Source organism: Macroventuria anomochaeta (genome assembly GCF_010093625.1).
Source record: "Macroventuria anomochaeta strain CBS 525.71 unplaced genomic scaffold BU25scaffold_6, whole genome shotgun sequence".
NCBI classification, from domain to species: Eukaryota; Fungi; Ascomycota; class Dothideomycetes; order Pleosporales; family Didymellaceae; genus Macroventuria; species Macroventuria anomochaeta.
Window position 1 is genome coordinate 82,549 of NW_022985367.1, and position 23,284 is coordinate 105,832.

At 52.5% G+C, this 23,284-nt stretch overlaps 7 protein-coding genes and 1 non-coding gene across 8 annotated transcripts; 5 read left to right on the forward strand and 3 right to left on the reverse strand.

Annotated features, from left to right (window-relative positions):
- Positions 1–2,390: 2,390 nt before the first annotated feature.
- On the reverse strand, positions 2,391–2,461 carry BU25DRAFT_t38. The gene has a single exon. It is a non-coding gene; the product is annotated as a tRNA-Gly (tRNA).
- Positions 2,461–4,097, reverse strand: BU25DRAFT_407880 (uncharacterized protein). The gene has a single exon (XM_033705664.1). The coding sequence runs from the start codon at positions 3,703–3,705 to the stop codon at positions 2,521–2,523; it is 1,185 nt and encodes a 394-aa protein (XP_033564779.1). The 5' UTR covers positions 3,706–4,097; the 3' UTR covers positions 2,461–2,520.
- On the forward strand, positions 4,047–6,241 carry BU25DRAFT_407881 (DAGAT-domain-containing protein). The gene is made up of 2 exons (XM_033705665.1): positions 4,047–5,000; positions 5,056–6,241. The coding sequence occupies exons 1-2, from the start codon at positions 4,273–4,275 to the stop codon at positions 6,068–6,070; spliced, it is 1,743 nt and encodes a 580-aa protein (XP_033564780.1). The 5' UTR covers positions 4,047–4,272; the 3' UTR covers positions 6,071–6,241.
- Positions 6,242–6,339: 98 nt separating this feature from the next.
- Positions 6,340–8,478, reverse strand: BU25DRAFT_334725 (uncharacterized protein; the record flags this gene model as incomplete). The annotated part of the gene is made up of 3 exons (XM_033702545.1): positions 6,340–6,873; positions 6,955–7,257; positions 7,315–8,478. The coding sequence occupies 3 exons, from the start codon at positions 8,476–8,478 to the stop codon at positions 6,340–6,342; spliced, it is 2,001 nt and encodes a 666-aa protein (XP_033564781.1).
- Positions 8,479–9,366: 888 nt separating this feature from the next.
- On the forward strand, positions 9,367–10,292 carry BU25DRAFT_407882 (LSM-domain-containing protein). Its single transcript, XM_033705666.1, has 6 exons — positions 9,367–9,474; positions 9,524–9,580; positions 9,631–9,669; positions 9,720–9,747; positions 9,807–9,870; positions 9,929–10,292. The coding sequence occupies exons 1-6, from the start codon at positions 9,447–9,449 to the stop codon at positions 9,968–9,970; spliced, it is 258 nt and encodes an 85-aa protein (XP_033564782.1). The 5' UTR covers positions 9,367–9,446; the 3' UTR covers positions 9,971–10,292.
- Positions 10,293–12,494: 2,202 nt separating this feature from the next.
- On the forward strand, positions 12,495–14,984 carry BU25DRAFT_242927 (uncharacterized protein). Its single transcript, XM_033701543.1, has 5 exons — positions 12,495–12,932; positions 12,982–13,015; positions 13,085–13,285; positions 13,361–13,415; positions 13,464–14,984. The coding sequence occupies exons 1-5, from the start codon at positions 12,817–12,819 to the stop codon at positions 14,579–14,581; spliced, it is 1,524 nt and encodes a 507-aa protein (XP_033564783.1). The 5' UTR covers positions 12,495–12,816; the 3' UTR covers positions 14,582–14,984.
- Positions 14,985–16,904: 1,920 nt separating this feature from the next.
- On the forward strand, positions 16,905–17,691 carry BU25DRAFT_323652 (uncharacterized protein; the record flags this gene model as incomplete). The annotated part of the gene is made up of 2 exons (XM_033702262.1): positions 16,905–17,163; positions 17,225–17,691. Coding segments are annotated over 2 exons (726 nt in total), but the record flags the coding sequence as incomplete, so codon positions are not given.
- A 198-nt stretch (positions 17,692–17,889) lies between these two features.
- BU25DRAFT_488769 (uncharacterized protein) lies at positions 17,890–22,976 on the forward strand. Its single transcript, XM_033711374.1, has 2 exons — positions 17,890–18,212; positions 18,272–22,976. Exons 1-2 carry the CDS (start codon positions 18,012–18,014, stop codon positions 22,850–22,852), a joined length of 4,782 nt encoding a protein of 1,593 aa, XP_033564785.1. The 5' UTR covers positions 17,890–18,011; the 3' UTR covers positions 22,853–22,976.
- The last annotated feature ends 308 nt before the right edge of the window (positions 22,977–23,284 follow it).

The window sequence follows — 23,284 nt, forward strand, 5'->3', positions numbered from 1 at the left end:
GAGACAGGGTTGAGCGCACAACCTTATGTTTTTTAGCCAGCGCTGTCCACAGGATCTTATCGCATGGTATCATAGAGTCTATCTCTTCAAAGGCAGATTTCATAGTCATTGTGGCGTTGAGTAATTGTACAGTGAAGTATGGGTACAAAAAGGTGGTTTGGCGCATTACGCGAATCCGCGCATTACGCGCACGGACACGGTATCGTGTCCATGCGCACAACACCCCATCACATCAACCAACCTATACAGATCGCGTCATAATTCCACCAATATGGATCCGATTCAGAAAGCAATTGAAGAAATCGAATCGTGTGAACCAGTGCACATTTCTCGTATTCTCAAATTGCGAAAAAGTATGGTGTAGTACACTCAACGTTGACGTGGAGGCACCAGGGCATATGCAAATCACATAAGCTTGCCCACCTTTCCTCCACCCACAACACGAGACGGAGCTTATACAATACATTAAAGAGCTCACCAAGAGACGTACACCTCCTATACGAGTAATGATACGCAACTTTGCGTCCTCTTTGGCTGGGAGAGAGGTTTCAGAAAGCTGGGTTACCCGCTTCATCTACAGGAATTCAACCCATCTCATCTCGCGCTGGCAGACAGGGATGGACCGCAATTGCCACAAAGCTGATTCAGGGGCTAAGTACAGCTTGTATTTTGAGCTGTTACACAATAAGATAAAAGAGTATAATATATTGCCTGGGCAAATATACAATATGGATGAGAAGGGCTTTATGATTGGGGTAACTGGGAGATCAAAAAGGGTCTTTGCCAAGGTGATATACAATCAAAAAGGGGTTACAGCTGCTGTTCAGGATGGTTCAAGAGAGTGGGTAACGGTCCTAGCCTGTATTTGTTCAGATGGTACAGCTTCATGGCCGTCTCTCATCTTTCAGTCAGCTGCTAGAGCTATACAATCAAGCTGGGCGGAGGCAATCGACCCAGAAAAGCACTCAGTCTTCATCAGCTCATCTCCCTCTGGCTGGACAAACAACGATATAAGGCTTGCTTGGTTTAAGGAGGTTTTTGAGAGAGAGACCAGATGAAAAGCTCGCTCAGGATACCGGTTACTACTCCTTGACGGCCATGGATCCCACTTAACCATGGATTTTATCAACTATTGCAATGACAACAAGATTCTATTGGCTGTCTTTCCTCCTCATTCAACCCATACGCTTCAGCTGCTTGATGTTGGGATGTTCAAGCCTCTTTCAACTGCATACTCAACTGAGCTTTCATCCCACCTTCATAGAAGCCAGGGGCTTCTCCCAGTAGTGAAAGGAGACTTCTTCCTGATCTTTTGGCGTGCCTGGGTTGCTACTTTCAAGCCTCAAACCATCATGAAGTCCTTTGAAGCAACTGGGATACACCCACCTAACGCTGAGGTTATACTCAAGAGATTCCACAAAGAAGCATCAAGTTCAGATGAAAGCTCACCCTCTGTCCTTAGTGGAGACGATTGGCTCAAGCTAGAGTCTATTGTACGTTGTACAGTGAAAGATCAGAGCAGTAAGGAGGTGAAAAAGCTCCGCCAAAGTTTGCACCACATCTCAGCTCAAAACAGTATCCTCCGTGGAGAGATCAGGGGCCTTTGGGACGCCCTTTTGGTGAAAAAGAGACACCAAAAGAAGAGCTACACTCTCCAACTCTCCAACCCTCAGGAGTACCACGGTGGTGCTGTTTTCTGGTCGCCCAGGAAGGTCCGTCAAGCTCAGGACAACGAGGCAGTACGACAACAATAGCAACAACAACTACAACTCCAGAAAGCCGAGAGATCCCCGCTGAAGGAGCAAGCTTGATTATATAAGCTTCAACAGGCTGAGGAGAGACGGGTTAAAAGAGAGAGGCTCAAGGAGGTGCGGGAGAAGGAGAGAGCTGCAAAGGCTGCTGCCAAGGAGACCCAAAAGGCAGCGTGCGACGCTGAAAAAGCTTATACAATTGTCCCAAACGGGTAAGCGTAAGGCCTCACAACCCTCTAAGCCACCTAGAAAGCGTCAGAAACGTGTTGTTGTTGATTCATCTCATGTACAAGATGGTGGTGGTGCGCCAGCTCCTCCACCTCAGTATACCCATACACGGTCAATACGATGCCCTAAAAAATATTCTGAATAGCTAGAAAGCTTTGCAAGCCACTATATAGTAATACTCTAAGAAACCTTGTGATAATAACTACTGTTAGTGACTGTACAGCCTCATCTTAATTGAACTTTTAGTGTTGTTGGGTGCGCAAAACTCGAACATGCGCATTACGCGCACGGACACGGTAATATCTGGACTCGTGGAGACGTAATGATAGAAAAATAGAAAAATAGAAAAAAAAAAAAAAACATAAAAAAGAGAGTAGGGTGTTTTCCAATACAATCATTAGAAGGATATGATGCATCCTCCGGGAGTCGAACCCGGGCCAATTGCTTGGAAGGCAATTATCCTACCGTTGGACCAAGAAAGCTTGCATGAAGATTAGATTAGTCTCATGCATTATATGCACTCGTTCTACGTAGTGATCATTCAAGACACCAATCTTACAGCCCTCCCCACACTTCCGGTCTCGAACAACTCCACCAGTCCAGCGCCCACGCACTCTTCCAATATCCACTCGAACCGCATGCCATAGAACTGTTTCCACTTCTTCGTCCTGCCCGGAAGCACACCAACAAACTCCCTTCGCGCTTTCTTCCTCTCTTCCCTCTCCGCACTTCCGGTTCCTGCGACACCGCCATCCCATCGCTCTCGTAACACACCGAGAGGCGCAGCCTTAAACCTGGCCTTTTTGAGAATGCTCAGCAGATGGTTCCGCGCATCGACAAGGAGCTTGATGTGCATTCCCATGTGCGGAAGCGAGAAAGAGAAAGTACCCGTCGAAGGGGCGCGAGAAGAAAGTGATGTGCCGCCGTGCATGTGCTGCGTTGCGTGTTGGCCACCGACGGCTTCCAGAGAGCCGGCTGCGTGACGAGATCCTGATGTCGAGATTGCGGACAGAGAGTTGGCGCCTGGTGAAGCGAAGAATGCAGAAGCGGTTGTGTTGAGTGTTGTGATCGAGGTGAAAAGGCCGGTGCCTGTGAGCGCGGCGATCTCGGCTGGTGTGAATGCTGAGCCGGGAACTGTTGTTGATGTTGGGTTTGCGTCCATCAGGCGAATGTATTTGTCCTTGAGTTCATCAGCCAACCCATCATGCGCCCTGACAAGTGCCTGCCACTCCCTCACACTCGCAATCCCATCGCCGACCGCAGCAGAACCGACACCACGATGCGGTATCGTGACTCTCCTCACCACGCCCTTCTTCGCTAGCTCAGCAATCTCTCTCTCGATCATCGTCGAACTTGTACTCAGCGCGTCCACATGCGCAATCGTAACGAAGGGCGGCAGTTGCTTCCTGAAGTTCAAGACTTCTGTGATTCGGGTGCTGTTCATGCCGGCCTTCTCTGGCATGTCGCTGAACATGCGGTTCCGGATGTACTCCATGTACTGTGGCACGTCACGGAAGTTGAGATCGGAAGCCAGGGAGGCGACAATGCCGAGATCGTCCAGCTCTTCGTCTTCATCGTAGGCAGTTGATTCCTCGGTTGGTAGTGATCTCTTGGATGGGCTGACATTTGATGGAGAAGAAGTCGCGCGTTTGAGGCCTAGGACGGATACTGCACTTCGTCGCCGGCTCGTTTTTATACGAGATGAGCGTGCTGGTGTCGTTTGCATGATATCTTTTCTTTCTACTGTCCTTCCTGGTGGAGATGTGTAGGTGTGGCGTAAGTATTATGTGCTTGGAGCAGGCAGCAGTGAATATCAGTCAGGTGGAAAGAGCGAGCCGTAGTCCCTAGTGAGAGAACAAAAGAAAATCATGGCGGCTTACGGCGAAAACATGTCTTCAAACTAACAAGTCAAAAGAGTGGCGAGGTGAGGGTTGATGTTGAAGCTGGAGCCTCGAGGTGTTCAGCCTCGATTTGCCATGCGCCACACCTCACGATTGGGACCAATCTGCCAGTCACATCGCGACGCGTGATTGTCTCTTCTGCATTTCTTGAATGCTTCCAACTTGATTCGCCTGGCTGCGAGGTCATTACACAATGTCAGTCCAAGCGAATTAAAGTTTGTTTGTGACGACAGCGTCGCACGCTGCTTCCGTCCAGGCCGGGGAGCGACTTTCCTGATGTCATTCCCACGCGGCAGCTTAGGGAAAGCCCAAACGGCGCATCGTTTAACAAGACCACGTCTATGGCTCTGTGGGTAAACTATCGTCCAGACACAGTCCCTCCGCCCGCCGTCATGTCCTTGAACCCAGAGCCCGCTGCTCCTGAGGAGCGCGAAGCCCAGCAGCTGCCACCCAAGTCGTTTGCGGATGCCGCGCAAGAAGCGCTCGAGCCTCAATCACATGCGAATGGCACTGACGGTGCTGCTGAGAGCACTGAGCACAGCGTCGACGTCCAGACAGACGGCCCCAAGACCAATGGTGTTGGTGTCCTCAAGATAGTCGGTACCGACGGGCACCAGCAGGACGACAAGCAGTCAGCGACCGAGTCGACCAAGGAATCGTCCAAAGAGTCGTCGATCAAGGACCAGGAGTCTTACGAAGGCACTGGCATTGACGAGACACCAAAGAGCCCCAAGGCAAAGACGCATCGCAGAAAGGGCTCCCGTAGCTCGCTAGGCTCCGTTGGCCGCACATACGGCGTGTCGATGAAGGACGATATCAAGGCCGCAGCGACCCATGTCAAGAACGAAGCTACGAACGCAGCGGCTGAGGCCAAGGACGAGGCGACTGTTTTGAAGAAACAGGTAGATGACAAGCAGGAGACGCTCGAGCGTGAGACGAAGCAGAAGCTGGATGATACTTTTCTGCCAGAGACGCCTCGTCTCGTCAATGGCGATGCGTTGACGACCGTCAGGCCGCCAAAGGAGGTTGAGAAGGACAGCCGCATCGACAAACCACTGAAGCGCAGAGACTCAGAGCTCAAGGCAGGTCGACAGGCAGGTGCTGGATGGGCAAAGAGCAAGTATGTTCGAAACAACAACCGCCTAACCTCAGGCAGTTGCTGACCACCACCGCAGAATAAGGTTTGCACCTATGAACGTCCCCCTGCAGCGCCGACTCCAGACATGCGCTGTGCTGATGCACACGCTGAGCATCGTCGGCTCCCTCGCCATCTTCTTCTTCCTTTGCAGCATACCACTCCTCTGGCCCATCCTCCTGCCCTACACCATATACGTCCTATTCTCCAACGCTGGTACGTCTGGAGAGCTGTCGTTCCGCAGCGAGCGCCTGAGGCGACTGAAGGTCTGGTCGCTCTTTGCCTCGTACTTTCCTGCTCGTCTGCACCGCTCGCAGGAGCTGGAGCCTACTAGGAAGTACATTTTCGGCTACCACCCGCACGGTATCATCTCCCACGGCGCCTTCGCTGCATTCGCTACTGAAGCTCTGGGTTTCTCCCAGCTGTTCCCTGGCATCACGAACGCACTGCTCACTCTCGACTCCAACTTCCGCTACCCTCTCTACCGCGAGTATGCCCTTCGTCTTGGCATGGCCTCGGTTTCGCGCGAGTCCTGCGAGAACATCTTGTCGAAGGGAGGACACAACGGCGAAGGCATGGGTCGCGCCATCACCATCGTCGTTGGCGGCGCACGCGAGTCGCTCGATGCACGACCCGGCGTCGTCCACCTCGTCCTCCGCCGCCGCAAGGGTTTCGTCAAGATGGCCATCCGCACCGGCGCCGACCTAGTCCCTGTCCTTGCATTCGGCGAAAACGACATTTACGACCAGGTTGACAGCGAGTCGCACCCTCTGCTTCACAAGTTCCAGATGCTCGTCAAGAAGGTTATGGGCTTCACTGTCCCCATCTTCCACGCTCGCGGTATCTTCAATTACGATGTGGGCATGATGCCGTACCGAAGGCCGATCAACATTGTCGTTGGAAAGCCGATTAGGGTTGTCCAGGACAAACATCCCAACCCTGAGTACATGGACGAGGTGCATGAGAAGTATATCGAGGAGCTGATGCGCCTGTGGCACGAGCACAAGAATACTTTTGCTAAACAGAGGACTGGCGAGCTGGAGATTGTCGAGTAGTGAACCATTGGAGAGTGGGCGCTTTCTGTACAAGTATCGTGAGACACGGCCATACCCTTTTCTTTATCGTTGTAAGACTGGTATGTCAGGATGGTGAATGACTGTACGCATTACTAGATACACCTAATGCGAGCAACGAAACTGGGTCACGAATACATCTCATTCGATACGCATCAACACCCGAATCATAACCAAATGACCATGTGAATCGCTGAATGCTATGAACTTCCTAACTTTAGACTCATCACAATACTCCCACATTAACCTCCTCACCTAGCACCAACCTTCTCCGCCAAGCCCCTCCACTTCCCCCTCCTCAAGGCTTCCGGCATCCCCATCAACACACCCCTCACCGCCTCCCGATCATACTCCATCCTCTCTAGCACAATCGCCTGCAGCACATAGCTCCCCACCGTGCTCTCCGACAGCGGCGGCTTGCGCAAGTGCCGCGCTATCTCGCTCAAAGAGAGTGACTGGTGGTGCCACATGTTGTAGGCGCGCAGGTGCGGGATCGTGGCCCGGATGTGTGAGGGTGTGTGCGAGTTGGGGGACGGGATAGTGGAGGAGAGGTATGTGAGGGCCCAGGATGTTGCTAGGTCGTATTCGGGGGTGTGGGAGGGTTGTTGGGGTTGTTCGGTAATAGGTTCGTCGGGGGGTTGTGGGGTTGTGGGTGAGGAGGCTGTGGGTTGAGCTGGATCGTTGAGCAGGTCAATGAGGCGCTGCTCTTCGGAGGAGGTTGAGCCGTCTGCGGTAGTGGCTGGTGGTGCTGCTTCACCTGGCTTGTTATCCTTGATCTCTCTTCCCTCTGATGCGGGCGTCTTTCCAGACCTAACACTGGTTTCAGCCTGGGGATCCGGGCGCTCCGAAGGTACAGTTGATTCGACCGTGGCAGCGTCGTTTGTGGCTTCTTGCAGCTTTCCATCGCTGTCGATCCTCAGGCCCTGTAACGCCTCTTCGAGTTCTGAGTCTTCGAACTCGTCAGTCTCCTCGTCTTCTTCTGATTGCTCTGTCGGGCCATCATTCTGGTCGAGCATTTCTTTCTTGAATCTTTCTGAAATATCGACGAGATCCTCGTCTGACGACAAGTCGGATTCTTCACCACCGCGAAGCTTTGGAAGCGTCGGATAACCGAGATCCAGTCCTCTGAGGCGGCTCAGATTGATACGACCAACACGTCTCTGAGTTGGCTCTGTTGCCGCTGCAATTTCTTCGTTCTTCAACGATGGTCCTGAGTTGCTCGAAACGTCATTGTTGCTCTCGTCTGTCGACTCATAGCTCTCTTCTGAGGATTCCGGCTCCTCACCTTCGAGCTGATGACTGTCCAAAAGATCTTCCTGGGCGGTTTCGTAACCTTCTGTATCTTGCGACTGCTTTGGATCCTCTTCCACATCTTCTTCCGGCCCCTTCTCTTGTTCCGCCGGCGCATTAGTCTCCTCTACAATGGCACCTGCAGCTCCACCGGTCTTCGTAACGGTCGTACGCTTCTTACGAGGCTTGCTGTCGCTCGACCTCGGTTTAGGTTTTGAGTCATAATCACATACCAAAGGTCGAGGTGGGGTGGGCTTCAGATGCTTCCTCTTTTCTTCGAGAACATCGTATAGACGGAATCCAGCGTATGCGTCCGCTGCAGCATAATGGATTTGCTGATGATTCAATGGCAAACTCCAGTCGCTGGAGCGGACGTTGGACAAGTCTTCTGGGTCGTCGACAAGGTGGCCACCTTTGTACAGCGGCAACTGCAGGTGTTGTTGTACCTGCGCAGCTAAGCCTACGAGCTTGTTGGTGACCTTGCTTGGGTCTGTCGCAGAATATTGAACTAGGTTATGCAGTCGACTTAGCTCAAAGATGCCTTGAGGTTTGACCCCAAGATATTTGACGAGGCGACTAAAGTCTCCTTTGACAGCGACGCCGACTTTGCACACCTCTGGCGACTCGAGAATGGTCTTCAAGGTTGATGGCATGAGTTGCGCTGCAGTTGATCCTGAAAATAGTGCGACATGGAAAAGCGCAATTCGGCCCTCGCAAGCAAGTTGAATCAGAGACACGTTCTTCTTAATTGAGAAAGGGTGCGAGTACGGCTTCCACTCGATGTCGAATCCGACAACCTTCTCATTGATAAAGTGTTGAGCAACTCTCTCGGCCACCTCTTTAGTCTTGCAGTAATGCACAAATATTTGCTTGTCCCCTGGTCCGCGATATAGGTTACTGCTCCAGAAGCTTGCTTTAGTATTTTCAGGGGCAGTCATTGCAGCACGCAGAACATCTTCAGGTATCTGGAACTCAAGGGGTGTGTAAGTTTCGCTGGTATCCTCTTCGGGCGTATCGGCCTCAGAGCCATTCTGTTCAGACTTGCTCGCGCTCTCATCAGCCGAATTCGGTGGGTAGTCTGTGTCCGTAGCGTTGTCCATTGTACCGCCTTCGAGCGACGCAGGCTTCGTGTCGAGATTAAACTCGGAAACCACGCGACTCTGATAACTGAGACCAGCGCCGTGACTATCTGTAGGCAAGGTTGTGGTTGCGTTCGCTGTAGAGACATTCTCTGACGATGCAATACTGTCGATTGCATGGTCCGTTTGTACGGGTGCCATCTGATCGTGCTGTACAGTGCGTGGCGAACGTTCTGCATACACAGCCTGCTGCTTAGCTGTCGCTGGACCGCCAGACCCTACAGAATGCTGGTGTGATTGGCAAAGAGGTATGTCCACGTCTTGATGTTCGTGCGCCTGTCTTGCAACGCCGGACGCGGCTGGCCTAGCTGCAGCAGCACCTGCTTGTGCATTCAGGTCTGCTCGCTTTGTACTGAAGGCACGGCTCGAAAACGTCACAGGTCGTCCGCGCTTCCATCGACAGTCAATCGTAGGTGATGAAGCTTGAGTAGGCGGGGAGGCGGGCTGGTGGGCATTGTTCACTGTTGACATTGGCGTACTGGAGCTTAGGAACCCAGACTGACGGAGGCTATGGTGTGGTCAGTACAACTTGGTTAAAATCTACCAGACTGCATAGTACCTCTGAGCTCCATACTGTGCATTTGCAGGCGTATTGTATGTTGCCATTTCATCGTAAGCGCGTCGACGAACATTCAACGCGCCTCGGAAAGACACGCGCTGTCTGAAGAGCATATCCCTCCATCGCTCCAACTAGGCACCGGGAATATTGTGATTATGGGTGAGTCGTGCAGCTTCTGCCTTGCACCAGGACGCCGGCGGCTCGAGGTTGACGGCGAATGAAGAGTGATTGGCTAGCGCGACTTCCCTGTTGGCTCGAGCGCCAAGCATCAAACGCATCCAACGACGACTCCACCACTGCTTGAACGTCGAACGTGCCGGTAGACCTGGAACTGCCATAGCAAACCGTCAATCACACTACAGTCGCCGTCATGTCGCTCGAAAATCTGCTCCCCCTTGGTACCAGCTGTCCAAATAGGCTGGATAGAACCCCACTAACCCTTCACAGAACTCATCGATAAGTGCGTAGGTTCGCAGATATGGGTCATCATGAACGGCGGAAAGGGTAACACAAAGCGCTTTTCCCAAGAGGAGTACTTTACTGAGACATCATAGAGTTTACCGGCAAGCTGGTTGGATTTGATGACTACGTCAGTAAGTGAAACGAACGCAATTTTTGAAGACTTAACTGATCAAATCTGCAGACATGGTTCTGGAAGATGTCACTGAGATGTGAGCAATTCTAGGAAACACACGTAGTTAAGCGTGCCTGATACTGACTGATCAAACAGTGATCCCACCGAAGGCAACAACAAATTACCGAAGATCCTGCTCAATGGAAACAACATCTGCATGGTATGGATGGTTCACACGTTCCGCACGAAAAAAATCGCGATGCTGACGCCAGTTGCAGATGGTTCCCGGAGGCGATGGCCAGACAGTCCTCGAAGACTAGTCTATCTAAGTTATCAAGATTTCGTCGACGCAAGACGTTTCGAGCTTAGCAACAGTGTCACAGGTAGCTTTGCATGGGTGGTGTTCTGCAGCCCAAAAGCAACACCACTAAGAGTATGCATCTTTTTTAGGCGGACAGGTCAGCATAGGGTGGTTGGCGAGCACGTCACCCATAGAAAGCGGTATATATTGCGGGATTAATGGTCATGGACACGCTGATCTGGGGCTTCATCCAAACATCTGAAGCAGCGACACAAAGCAAGACCTGAAGAAAGTCTCGTACAGAGTGATACACGTGACTCGGCATCATATATCGTCCCAATGAAATCAATTTATCACAAAGCAGATGACCTTCGGTAGATTCAGGTGATTGCGGTGAAGACTCATGAAGTCACGAAACGCGACAGTTTCTGACCGTGCAAACGTCAAGAAGAATGTTGGTTAACGACAGGTCCCAAGAGTCTTGGGGCACCGTAGTGAGATGCTAGACTCGGCGCAGTTTGTCACGATTACATCCTGACTCTGGGCAGCCATTCGGAGTATACATCCGTAGCACATGTGTTCATTGCAGATGTCGCAGATAAGACCTATCCAGAATTGAGCAGATCTCCATCTAGCTCACATCGAAGATCGACAACTTCGATGCTGATCTACGTCCCCCATGTCCGTCCACTGATCGAGGTGGCTCGCGTGTCTACCTCCCAAGCTGATACAGCCTATTCACGACTATCTACACGCTCCAACTCGATGCAGCTGCCGATTACAAGCATCAAGGTTGGCAACATGAGTCGTTTCGGGCTCTGTCTTCATTCTCGATGCTCAATCACGCTTGCCTTGGTGCCTGATGGTGCTTTGCATCCAAAGCCGGCCTCAACTTCGCATCCGCGTAATTGGGCCGTTCAACAACAGAGCGGAGATTTACCTCCACGCCCTTGTCGTGCATTGATGGATCGATATCAGATCATGGTGCGCATTCCTAATCCTAATAACACAGTATATGGTATTGCTGGGACAACCTTAATCAGTGACAGGCTGAGGGCCCCTTTCAAGACATGGTAGCAGCTACAACACCGATGGATTTCCGAGCCTGCCGCAGTGAAGTTGTCATCGAAGATCTGGTCAAACTAGGGTATCGCTAACGAGGGCACGTCCACAACAACGTCAACGGTGTCACGCGGTGCGGGAAAATAAGGCCACCGCGAACAGCTACTTTCCCTTACTAAAACTGCGAACACCAACACCTTGCCTCCTGTTGCACGACTATAATATAATAACAACAAAACATTAGGGTTTACTTTCTCTTGAAGAGGAAAGCCAGTGTAATCCTCTACAATCTAGCTTATTTACTTCTTTAATTCAAGCAGGGCTGTTGCAGCCTAAGGGTGCTGTTGTGAAGGACTTTTGGCGGTGGGCTATTTTCTCCTACCGCGTGGGTGTGTACCACTGACTGAAGTTATTCCAACCAATGGCAATGAGCAGTGATGGTCAAGGAATTTTCGTCGTGCAGGCCTAGGGCAGTGGCTGCGAGGGGTGTCGTTGTACGTAGACACGCAAAAAGTGCTCCGCGCTGCAGGTTTTCCGCGCGGAGGCCTGCATTTCGAGGTGCAGTAATACTAGAATAATCCGAACGTCACTGCAGGCGCCAGCCGCAAATCAGCAGCTAACCGGGGGCGCATCACGAAGCAATTGCGACTGTTCTGCCACGCACGCGTCTGCGGTCGCAGCAGTAGGCCCTTTGCAGCGGTGGTGTGGTGTTGGCTGCTCTGCATGTGCCGTTTTATGCCAAAGGCCGCTCGCGTCAACATCCACAATGTTGCCAGCGTTTGGCCCTATCGCGGGCTCGCGCTCTCCCAGAATGCTGCGGTCGCTGGGCCACTCACAGTGAAGGCTCATTCCCGCACTCGGTTCGTGCTCCTGCCTTGGCCCTTGAGGGCCGTGAAAGCCCCGGCGGCCGTCGCCGCCGATCAATTTGCACCTCTGACCTCACGCTTGTTGCCCAAAACTCTGCTCTCCTGTTCTCAACATGTCTGTCATCACCACCGTGTCCGCGCAGCATTGACACACCTCCTGATTCCTGCCGCCGCAGCTCCGCCATGTGCGCGCCCAGCCCTGCATCCTAGCCGTTGTCCGCCTTCCTGGATCTATCCGTGCTCCCTTTTGGCCTCCGCGCCGGCCTGTTCGCATGCTGTGCCTGGTGGATGACTGGTCCATAGTTGCACGCACACCCTCACCGCGACGCGCCAGATGCTCGTCGGCCATTACCTGACTCTTGTCGGCCGCTACTGTCCTGGTCGCCAGCCTTGGATCCAGCATTGTTTTTCCATGACGGCGGTCGTAATACCACCTCTCGTCGGTACCACAGTATAATTACAGATTTCTGGCTCCTGGGGGTCCACCTTCCCCAAATCCACCGTGTCTACCCACTTATGGGCAAGCACTAGTCGCCGCTCAGCACTTACTCTTCTTGCGCCTCGCGCCCTGCAACACTTACCCCTAACTAGTTTTTCGTCACGAAACGCCAGTAGCACCGCCGCTGCTGCGTGCTGCGCCAATCATATGCCCTGAACAGAAATTTACCATTTCCTATTCTGAATCTTTGCCTGTAAACTGTTCCCGCTGTACACACTTCCGCTCCCTTCCTTTTACACACCCTGTCGCCTTTGGCCACTCCGGGTCTAATATCTTGAGGCACGTTCCCGCCCCATCTACCGTCTTGGGTTGGCACGGTCGGCTTCAAGCAACGGTCAGGCTCAGTCGCGTTATCGATACCACGACTATCTTAACGCCGCCAACTCCACCACAGTTACCTCGACACCACTTAGACATTATCTGTTTGTGTCTTTCTACATGAGCGCCCTGAAAGAACGCCTGGCGCGATTGGGTCTTGCCCAGTATTCCGAGGTGTTCGCGACTGAAGGCTTCGACACCTGGGAAACCGTACTCGACATCACTGAGTCTGACCTGTAAGCGGACCTTTGGCGCACGTCGAAACTCATGCTCACTGTCCCATAGGAGCCACCTCAGCGTCAAACTTGGGCATCGAAGAGTATGTTGTACCCTCTCACGCGGTCGTGCATCTCTACACGAAGCACGCAGCCACTGACATCTTTGATAGAAACTCCAACGAGCCATCGCCGAATCGAGAGGGCAGTCCTCGGACCAGCCATTGAAAATCGCACTTGCAAGAGGAGCAAGTGCGGAGGGCTCTTATCGTAGTGACGATTCCGCAAATGAGACCAAGGGCAAGCAGAACCCAGCTACAGGAGATGGAACCACCAGCACAAATACGAAGCGGAAATATCGACGACACCCGAAGGTTAGTTTCTTTCTTCGCCATAAGTAACAGGTTGCCATGGCGCGCAGACTTTGGGACTGTCACTAACTTGACCAGTCCGATGAAAATGCTCCAGAACGTCCCCCATCGGCTTACGTAATTTTCTCCAATCGTAAGCGTTCATGAATGTTCACTGTCGTTCACAGCTAAAGGTTCATAGAAGTTAGAGAACTCCTGAAAGGGCAAGACCTATCCTTCACCGAAATCGCTAAGGTCGTAGGTGAACGATGGCAGGTGTTGCCAGCAGAGGAACGCGAGGCATGTGAGCGCCAGGCCAATGGTGCAAAAGAGAAGTACTATGCGGGGCTTGCCGAATACAAAAAGACTCTGCAATACGAGGCATACCAGAAGTATCTGGAAGAATTCAGAGCCAAGCACAATGCGCCCACTAAAGGTTGGTCTTTCCACGAACTACAGAATCTCAGTAACAGACTAGTGACTGTTCCAGAAGGCAAGCGATCAAAATTGGAGACAGAGACGAGTACGTCGACCCGAGCCAGCAGTCACAACCAACATGAACGAGCAGTAAATAGGCGACTGAGCACAGCAGTAACCGATCTTCCTGGTGGACAGCAAGTACGAGGATCCACTCCTCCGACTGGACCTGCACGTCTCCCAGCTGGACCATCGTACCCATCGAAACCGACATCACCATCTTCGCATCCGTTATCTGGCTTCAATTCGCCACGAGGTGGGGAGCTTTACTCACCAGTCTCTGCATCTCCTCACTCCAATGTTTTGCACAGAGATGCATCGTTTGAGGATCCTTCTAATCATTTGGCACGGGACATGAGAGGAAATTTAGACCCTTCCGCACCATATCATCCTACTGCATACACGCAGTCACATCTACCGCCTACGACTATGCGAATGCCTATAAATAGTTACGCTTCGCACTACCAAAATCCCGTCGATCTACCATCACGACGATCAAACCGAGAGCCCACGTCACATCTTCCAGGTCTCTCACATGAAGACACGGCGTTGTCTTCAGAGAGCGGGCACAGCAACTACAGCTTTCCCCAAGCTATGCAACCCACCCCGATGGACCCAGCAAAGTCGACGAGGATACTCCCACAGCCTGTACCCAATATCGGGCCAGCACAGTCACCGTTAGATCGAACATTCCCCCATCCACCTTCTGGACCACCTGCGCATATGCAACTTCCGCCGCCTGATTATCGAACCCAAGGATCTCTCGCTGCTCTTGTCAGAGCTGGGGAAATAGCAGCCCGGGTGGCAGATGACAAATCAATAGATAGGGACGACTCCCTTTGAGCATTGCTCAGTGAAACTCAACGCATTTAGCACAGCGCAATCATCGATCGGTGATGAGCACGACCACGAAGACTGCACGCCTGGCTCATACACGCGTCGGGATACCCGCACACGGACCGGACTCTCTACATCCTAGAGTCAAATCCGACTATTTCTGGATCGATCTGACCATACACGGCTTTACGAATCCCAATGATACCCCGCAGCATGTGGCCAATACAAACTTTCCCGCGCAACACTATTGATACCAGCGCTACAAGCGCACAAGTCGATGTTCATTATGCATATTTGTTATTCAAGGCAGGGCGGCTCATGGTAGCTGTAGCCTTCTTTTGAAAATTAGCCAGCGTTCTGGGCCACCAAGGCATGCAAATCGCGATCTGAACGCGTATTGAGGGGTCAGCGATGTCTTCAGCTCATTTCGGAGCATGCCTGATGCTATCTCAGGTTACATGGATCATAGCAATAGGCGAATGATACTGCAATGTACATATAGATCTCCACAGGACCCTGTATAAGTTGCGACGTCGCAATACCATGCAATTTCTCGTCTAAGGCCTATTTCTTCATATTCCCCATACTAAATTCGCCATGCCGGCCTGGACTCGTGAACCTTCCTCCATGGTGCGCACGTACAGAGTACGTCCCGATAAATCCGCCAATCACAACGAGAGGTCCACCGCTTGCTTGCTCCTTCAATTGGCCGCAATCTGCACTGTGTATACGCTCGCTGTTGTTTCCCGAGCCAAACACTGAATTGAAGACAGTCAAGGATGCCGGATGGCTGCAGTGACAACAATGCCTAAATGCACGGTCTTCATTGGCATCTCCGTTCATTGTTTAATGAGACAAGCTATTCTGTGTATCTTTCCCGGAAGCGGAGCGAAGCTCATAACAGTCACTCCACTTTGTGTGTCTTCAGCCGCAAGCACGAGGGGTACACATTTGCTTCGATTCGAGTATCTACTTCCAGCCAGCCGACATTCGATCGTCGATTCGAAGCCAAAGAATGCGAGGTGCACACAAGCTTCTCTGCATGGACCGTTCAGCAGGTGGGGAAGCAGAGTGTGGCCCTGTTGATCCTGCCTATAAAGGAACTGAACCCTAGTCGCCGCGGAGCAGCACATGGCAGTGCTGAGTGATTTCTGCATGCCGACCGCCATCCAGAAGTGAAGAGCTGCATGGCCTGTGGAGCGCTGTGCCGGTTGGCTCGTGCAAGACCGGCTTTGTTGTTTGCGGTCTGGCTTGATCGGCAAATTCGAGGAAGTACGGGTGGCGAAGAACTTTTCGATGTGCACGGTGTGCGACTTTATCTGATTATCCCTGCCGATACGTGCAACTTGATCGCTAGCTCTGCGAATCGACAATATCAGATTGCCCAATTGAAGCGTTTAGATGAGCTCCGCTGTTGTGCACGCCTTGCAAGCCACCACCTTCGACTAGGTACATGCTTGCCATTGTGTGCTTGAGTCTAGACATTGTGCTCGTCTACTCCGCGCAGCATCTACAGTACGCCAGAAGAACTTTGTCTTATTGTTCACGGTCAAACCTTGTGGGTAGTTCAGATTCTATGGCAAGGCTTGTTGAAACGTCTAGGCTTGATGGCTTTGACTGAGTGACTCACGCATGTGAGGTGGTACGTCGTCCAGCGTGCAGTCTGTTATGAACAACCTCAAACATGCAGTCTGCAATACCATACACGGGCTTTTTAGCTTCAACCCAATCTCTTGTAACTAAATCTTTGCATTACCATAGGAGCTACTGCTCCTCTCGTCTTCCATGGTCTTAGACTCACATAAGATGTTAACCCAATCAATCAATCAATCAATCAATCAATCAATCAATCAATCAATCAATCAATCAATCAATCAATCAATCAATCAATCAATCAATCAATCAATACCATACACGGAACAAGCCGTGATGCAAAGGGTCTTGCCTGCGGCACTTTAGCCTGAGCCAATGCTCTGGCATAATGGCCTAGCAATACCATAGTCTAGAACTCCAAGGCTGTTGAAACCTCACCGATGCCTGCTGTAACACCACTTCCCCACTTCAGTAATCCCAAGACTTCCGCTCCGCTGTCCATACCATGGCGGGACGATCTTACCTTAGCCTGCAACGCCTGCGCGTGGAGGACGTTCCACAGCACCCCGAATTCATCACACCCGCAACCCACGCACCAGCTCTGACGACATTCCTTGTTGCTATCTTCGGAGAAGCTCTCAAGGAGGACTTCGAGACTGGTTTCACTGTTGAAGGCAATTGGGCACCCACTGGCAGGAATGTCAAGATCACAGGTCATGATGGTGGCACTTCGACAGTGCCTGTCTCGGTCGAGCAGCGCAAGAAGGGCAAGGGTGACAACACATGGTTCGCCAGAAGATCAAAGCACTTGGAGACCGATGTACGACACACAGAGCTTGACAGCCTGCTGATGAACGATCATAGCTGGTGGGAGTACCAGTACACGCCAGATCTGTATGATGGCAATCTACTCCTGGAGTGGAATGTCAAAACATTGGAAGAGGCTGCGGGCAGCGTTAGACAAGAATTGGGTATCGCGGAGGTGGAGATGCGCAGTAAGCCCATCCATGATGATGCTTTTTCTATTGCTTGATGCCGGCATCTAATCTAGTCCAGTCGTCCAGATGTTCCATATTCTGCCAGGCCCGCTGCAAGATCGAGTATTCCATGCGCTCGCAATCTCTGGCAAGCAAGAAGGCCAGTCCATTAACATGCAAATCCCTATCGATTATGCATCATTCAAAGCCGTGGAGACGATACGTGCAAGGAGCCGTCTCGAACCACAGGGAAATGCATTTCGCTACAACACCGAAGCCAATCGCAACGAGGGTAGAGAGCCCAAGCCTACCGAGGTGCAAAAGCAGAGGAGCGGCAAGAAAGTCACTGAAGGGATCTATGCCGCTCTGGAGCGCATCCGTATCATTACGGGCACAGAGCCGCAGTTTACGCAGTGGGACATGATGACGCTAAGCAATGCTGGGGGAGTTGTCTCTTCAGTCCCAGTCGTGATGCAGAAGGGCCAGCTGCTGGAGGCTGTGAGCAAGGATGTACAGTTCGTGCTCCAGGAGGTTGGGAAGCAGAGAGAAGTTTGGAAAGTGACAGCATAGCGGAGCCTCTAGCGTTGCGGGAGGGCTAAGCGGGAACAGATGCCCCGGACTGCAGGTGCGCGTGCGCGTGGCAGCAAGACCAAACCACATCAGGGCGTGAACTGTCGAGCTTCAGCCCTCAGCCTCATCGCACGCATGGAACTGTCGCTCTTCCTGTATCTACACTCCGAATATAGCAGATGCCTGTTACCCCACACTTTTGCTGTGTTCTGTTCTGATCTTCGTCCCTTGCTGTGTTCGCTCTCCGCTTCTGGTCGGCCGGTGGGACTCTCTAACTCCACATCCTCGTAGACAGCATGCAGAACTACGGCCAATCTGTGTATGAGAGGCCTGGCAGCACAACGAGCTTTGCAGGACAGCCGCCGCCTCCAGTACCGCCATATCATCAGCAGCAATGGGGTCAGCAGCTGCCTCAGCACCAGCAGCAACAGGCGGCCCCTGGTTACAACCCTGGAACATATGGGGTAATGCCTGGTGGCTACGCCCAGGGCTCGCAGGTATGGCATACATACAACAGGTCGCATATCGTCACGTTGCGCTGATATTGTTGCAATAGTACCCGCCAACAACACAGTCGTCAGATCCCTACGCACCTCAGCCACATAACGATGTACCTCCTCCACCACCGCCCAAACCCCATAGCTTCGCGGCTGCGGTTCATAAACAGAACGAGCAGAGCGTTCAATATGCTCAGAGCCCGCAGAATACTCAGAGCTGGCAACAGCCGCAGCAGCCGCAACAGTCGAATACAAGCATTGCGCCGCAAGCACAGCATGTAGGCTACCCTGTGTACAACAACGCTGCACCTCCACTGCCTTCTGGCCCTGCTGGCTCATACTTCCCTCCGTCGCAAGGAGGTCGGCCTGGCTCGATATATGGCGCAGACCAGGTTGGCGCTGCACCCTCCCCAGTGAACCAGCGTCCTGCCAGTACGGTTATGAGTCCCAACGAGCAGGCTCCAGCATACATACCGCCATCACTTTCTGGACAGGGGGTACAGGCGTATATGCCATCGAATACAAACCCCATGCCTGGCGTATACGTACCTCCTCCACCAGACGTCCCAGCCTGGCAACAGGCCCAGCATGCACCTTTGCAAGGCGGTAACAAGAGGTTCACATATACCAGACCGACGGTGGATCCCAGCTCTTACGCACAGGGCCACCAAGGGGTGCAGCCAATGCAACAACAACCGCCGCCTCTGCCATCGCGGCATGATCAGGCTGGTTTGCCTTCGCTACAGCAACCTTACGGACAGCCGCCGCAGTACCCATCTCAGAGCCATGCGCCGCAACAGCAGCAGCCGCCGCCGCCGCAACCTCCACCAATTCATGGCCAGTTCACACAACAGCAGCAACAACCTCAAGCTCCAGCTCACTTTGGGCAGCTTGGGCAACCCGTCCAACCTCTCCAACAGCAGTACAGTCAGCCTTCGGTGCCACAGACCTACATTCAGCAACAAGCGGCGCAACTGGAGCAGTATGCGCAAAGGCACCAACATCAGCAAACACACCAGCAGATGCAGAGTCCTGTACAGTCACAACCCCAATGGCAGGCGCCAGGACCGGCACAAAGTGTCTATACGCAGCAGCATCAGGATACCAGTCAGCCGGCATACGGGTACCAACAGCAACAGCAACAGCAACAGCAACAGCAACAACAACCACCACAGCAACAGCAACAACAACAACCACCACAGCAACAATGGCAACCGTCAAATCAACCGCAACAGCCTCCTCTGGGACAACAGTGTCACCCTGCACCAGAGCAGGCCATGCAGGCACCGAAACCCATTGACCGCACCGATACTACACCACCGAATCTCGTAAATCAACCGAGTCCCCAGAGCCAATTCGTGTCTCCTGTTACCAGTCAACATGCCTCGAGCTTTGCACCGGGCCACCCAACATCTGCGCGCACTGATTCAGTAAGTTCGATCGCGCTGGCCAACTTGCATTCGCAGCGTGCAGCGGACCGGACAGCTTCGCCCAAACCTCCTTCTTTCAAAAATCCTACGCCACCCCCACCTCGAGATGATGCATCGAGGTTCAGTGCCTTAGGCACTGGCGGTCCCTCAGATTGGGAGACTTTTGGCGCAGGGGATGAGATTGATGATGAGGCCCTGTTCGCGAAGAAGCCTAGGCCAGTACAGTTGGATAGTGTTGAGCTGCCCGCTCATCAGCCCTCGCCTCCTTCTACGCAGGGCTGGCCAAGTCCTGCTAACCCACCTGCTCCTACAACTCGAAATGACGCACATGACACCTACCAGCCGACGCCTCCAACCACCACAGTCAGTCCTGTTCACAGAGCACCTTCCCCCAGAACCCCTCAGCAAAGCTTTTTCGCAAAAGACGCGCTCGTCGCGCCCGTGCGAGCCTCACTCAAGCCACTCCAAAAGCACGAAGTGTCTCAAGATGCCCGTCACGGTTTTGTGATGGGTGAGGTACTGTGGGACGTACCAAACTCACCAAAACAGATAGACAATACATCGCAACAAGCACAACTCGAGGGACCTGGCGCAGTCAGTGGTGGACCGCAGGGTTTCGAGATTCCCGCGCCTATACAAGTGCCCCCTCCTATCCAGATACCTGCAATCAACACGCTGGAGCCGTCTGTGGAAACACCACGGCAGAAGAGACCTGGCGCAACACGTTTCTTCTCTGATGTTGGTACAACATGGGGCCTGTCTCCCAAAGACAAGGATCAGAACCGCGCATCTGACCCATGGGGCTCTAAAGAAGACAGCGATCTTCCAGCCAAGCTGCAAGCGAAGGACGAGGAGTTATGGCGCCTTCGCAGAGAGTGCAAGACCGAGATGGAGAGGGTACAGGCCGATATCGAGGCCGGAAAAGCCGAATTCTTGGCTGAAATCGACCGCTTGAAGGCTGACAAGGAGGCAGCCAGAGCGCTTGCAGATAAGCAGAGTCTCCAACTGGACCAGCAGATCGAGGCCATGAAAGCTGCTGCAGAGCAGGCAAAGATCGATGCTGATGTTCTGAGAAAGGAGAATAACTTAACCATTGAGAGAATCAAAGAAGACATAGAGGGAAAAGAAGACACGATCAAAGAGCGCGATGCAACGATCGTAGATCTTCGACAACAGCTTGACGACCTTCGCAGGCAGCTGGAAGAAGAGAGGATGAAGGAACTGCCGGCACCTTCCGAACCCACAGCTCTGGATATGATCCCGGATTTGGATCCTTGGTACGCCAGCTCTCTCGAACGTTACATCGCCATGCTTCGTGGCGAAGCGAATGAACCACAAGTCGAGGACAAAATCAAGACCTTCAAGGCTTTCTTGAAAGCTGAATCTGCCATCAGAGGCATTGAATATCACGATACTGCACCAGCTGTTCCAGTGGTTGAGCATCCGGTTCCTAGTGAAACAGTTCAACCTGTTGGTGCCCAGAGCACATCTGGTGCAGCGGCAGAGAAGCGCAATCTCAATGTCACCCTACCACAAGAATCGCCTGATGATGACGATTATGAGTACAGTCCCGGTGGCCGACCTCTTCTGAAACGTCCTACGGTTCCGGTCGAAGACAGCAATTCAACGCACGCGCCGTTCGTACCTTCCTCGCAATCAACAGCCATCCTGACCCCAGCAAGCTCGGTTCACGATGATTCGACACCCCTTCAGTCTCCACCCGATGAACCGCCACAGCTGCAATACAAGGCCTACGTGCCACCCATCATGTCAACAGACGCTATGTCATCTCTCGCTCAACGAAAAGCGACGGGCCCTTCAGTCCTGCCAAACGTTACTTCCCCTATTGGCTCTGGAAAGAACCACGACGAAATATTCTTCGGGGCTCAAGAGACAAGCGGAACTCGAGCGGGTCACAGACCTACAAGCAGTGACGATACAGGTGGTGTGCCTGTTGTGGCTCCACTGAATTTTGCATCGAGCCGTCCTGTCTCCATGTCAGTACCACCAAAAGTCAATGCGCTCAACGCACTCAGCAGTCTCCTACCAGATCAAGTCAAACCTGCTGCATCGAGTCCTGTTCTCGAAAAATTACGAGCGGAAGCTGCGACTATAAAGTCTGACTCAAAGAATGTCGAGGAGCTTACGAAGTCATGGGAGAAGTCAGCGTCACTAACACGCAAGAAGAATGCTGATGCACGTCGAAAACGCGCAGATGAAAGTGAAGCCCACAACGACGATCTCTTCAACTCCAACGAGATCTCCTACGCTGAACTGAAGGATCTCGAGGCTGAGTTGAAAGACAAGGAGAGCAAACTGAAGGCTCAGGAAGATCAAGATGAGTGCAAGAGCTATGTCGAGACGGTCTTTGACAGAGTGTACAACGAGTTTCAGGCTGACATCACCGCACTTGACGACCTGTCCATCAAGGCCGAAACGTTGCTTCAGACCTCGGTCTCTGGAGTCAAGAGCCTTGGCGACGGTGACGCGCCGACTACGAAAGCCTGCCTTGAGCTTCTCGTAGACTTGCACGCGCAGATCGAGAAGACCCATGAACAGGTTGTGCAGGCCGTGGCTGAGCGAGACAAGCGATACAAGAAGACCGAGACCCAGCCGTTGTACACCGCCGGCAACATCGCCAAGATGAAGTTGGTCGAGAGGCACTTTGAGCAAGCCGAGAAACAAGCTATCCACCGGGCGAAGAACGAAAAGGCAGAGCGCATGAGCCAGCTCGTCAAGGTCGCCGAAGAGGCCGCCGTTAGCGCCGTAAGCACCGAACAAAGTGATCGCAGTCGCATCATTGCTGCGATCCGTGACCTCAAAGATGGCGACGAGGCTTCGGACATCTTGAGCCGAGCAAACGGGACGCTCAACCTTCTCCACGAATCATCGAAGTTGCTTCTGGCCATATTCAACCGTCTGGAGATCGGGCTCAATACTGCGGAAGTCGATGCTGATGTTGCACAAGCACGTGTGGAGGGCGCACCTGAGTCTAAAGTGCAAGACCTGCAATCTGGGACGAACGCAAGGGAGACGGAGCTGAAGGAGGAGTTCACGAGGCGGATTGGTGTGCTTGATCAAGATCGGGAGGAGTTCGTGCAGCTGATCAGAGAGAAGGGAGGTAGTGTAGAAACCAGCGACGAGCAAGAGAGGGAGAAGAGGCTTAAGATGGCGCTTGACCAGGCCAAGAGAAGGAACGGCCATGCATAAGTACAATTGTATACACGTGTCACGGTATCGAGGTCTTGAGCAAGTGTTCTTAGAAGGTTTGGAGGCTTTTCGCTATTCCGGGACGGCTATGCATGTTTGTAGTTCACACACATTTCAGCACGACATATCTAATTCATGCATTATCCAGCGATGTCTAACTACTAGGTACATGTATCAATGGTGACTGCCGTTAAGTGACTGCGGACTTGACACTAACCCTTCAAGGAGACCCTACAGTCGTGAGAAAAACCAATCTCTCACGACAACTCAACATTGTGCACGGCCATATCACCGCTAATAATGCACAACCTTGTGACAACACACACTCATATAAACCCCTAACTTCCTCTCCCAAGAGCATCATCAAGACAACGCACCACCAACCAACAACAACAGCAACGACAACCAAATACGCCCCCAAGAAGTTCGACT

Excerpts from the sequence above, each read along its gene's own strand:
- BU25DRAFT_488769 (XM_033711374.1), top strand. The coding sequence starts at position 18,012 with ATGCAGAACTACGGCCAATCTGTGTATGAGAGGCCTGGCAGCACAACG. Across the intron at positions 18,213-18,271 it reads GCTACGCCCAGGGCTCGCAG|TACCCGCCAACAACACAGTC; the intron begins GTATGGCATACA and ends TTGTTGCAATAG.
- BU25DRAFT_242927 (XM_033701543.1), top strand. The coding sequence starts at position 12,817 with ATGAGCGCCCTGAAAGAACGCCTGGCGCGATTGGGTCTTGCCCAGTAT. Across the intron at positions 12,933-12,981 it reads GACATCACTGAGTCTGACCT|GAGCCACCTCAGCGTCAAAC; the intron begins GTAAGCGGACCT and ends ACTGTCCCATAG. Across the intron at positions 13,416-13,463 it reads TTACGTAATTTTCTCCAATC|AAGTTAGAGAACTCCTGAAA; the intron begins GTAAGCGTTCAT and ends AAAGGTTCATAG.
- BU25DRAFT_407882 (XM_033705666.1), top strand. The coding sequence starts at position 9,447 with ATGTCGCTCGAAAATCTGCTCCCCCTTG. Across the intron at positions 9,475-9,523 it reads CGAAAATCTGCTCCCCCTTG|AACTCATCGATAAGTGCGTA; the intron begins GTACCAGCTGTC and ends AACCCTTCACAG. Across the intron at positions 9,581-9,630 it reads CATCATGAACGGCGGAAAGG|AGTTTACCGGCAAGCTGGTT; the intron begins GTAACACAAAGC and ends GAGACATCATAG.
- BU25DRAFT_407880 (XM_033705664.1), bottom strand. The coding sequence starts at position 3,705 with ATGCAAACGACACCAGCACGCTCATCTCGTATAAAAACGAGCCGGCGA.
- BU25DRAFT_407881 (XM_033705665.1), top strand. The coding sequence starts at position 4,273 with ATGTCCTTGAACCCAGAGCCCGCTGCTCCTGAGGAGCGCGAAGCCCAG. Across the intron at positions 5,001-5,055 it reads GCTGGATGGGCAAAGAGCAA|AATAAGGTTTGCACCTATGA; the intron begins GTATGTTCGAAA and ends CCACCACCGCAG.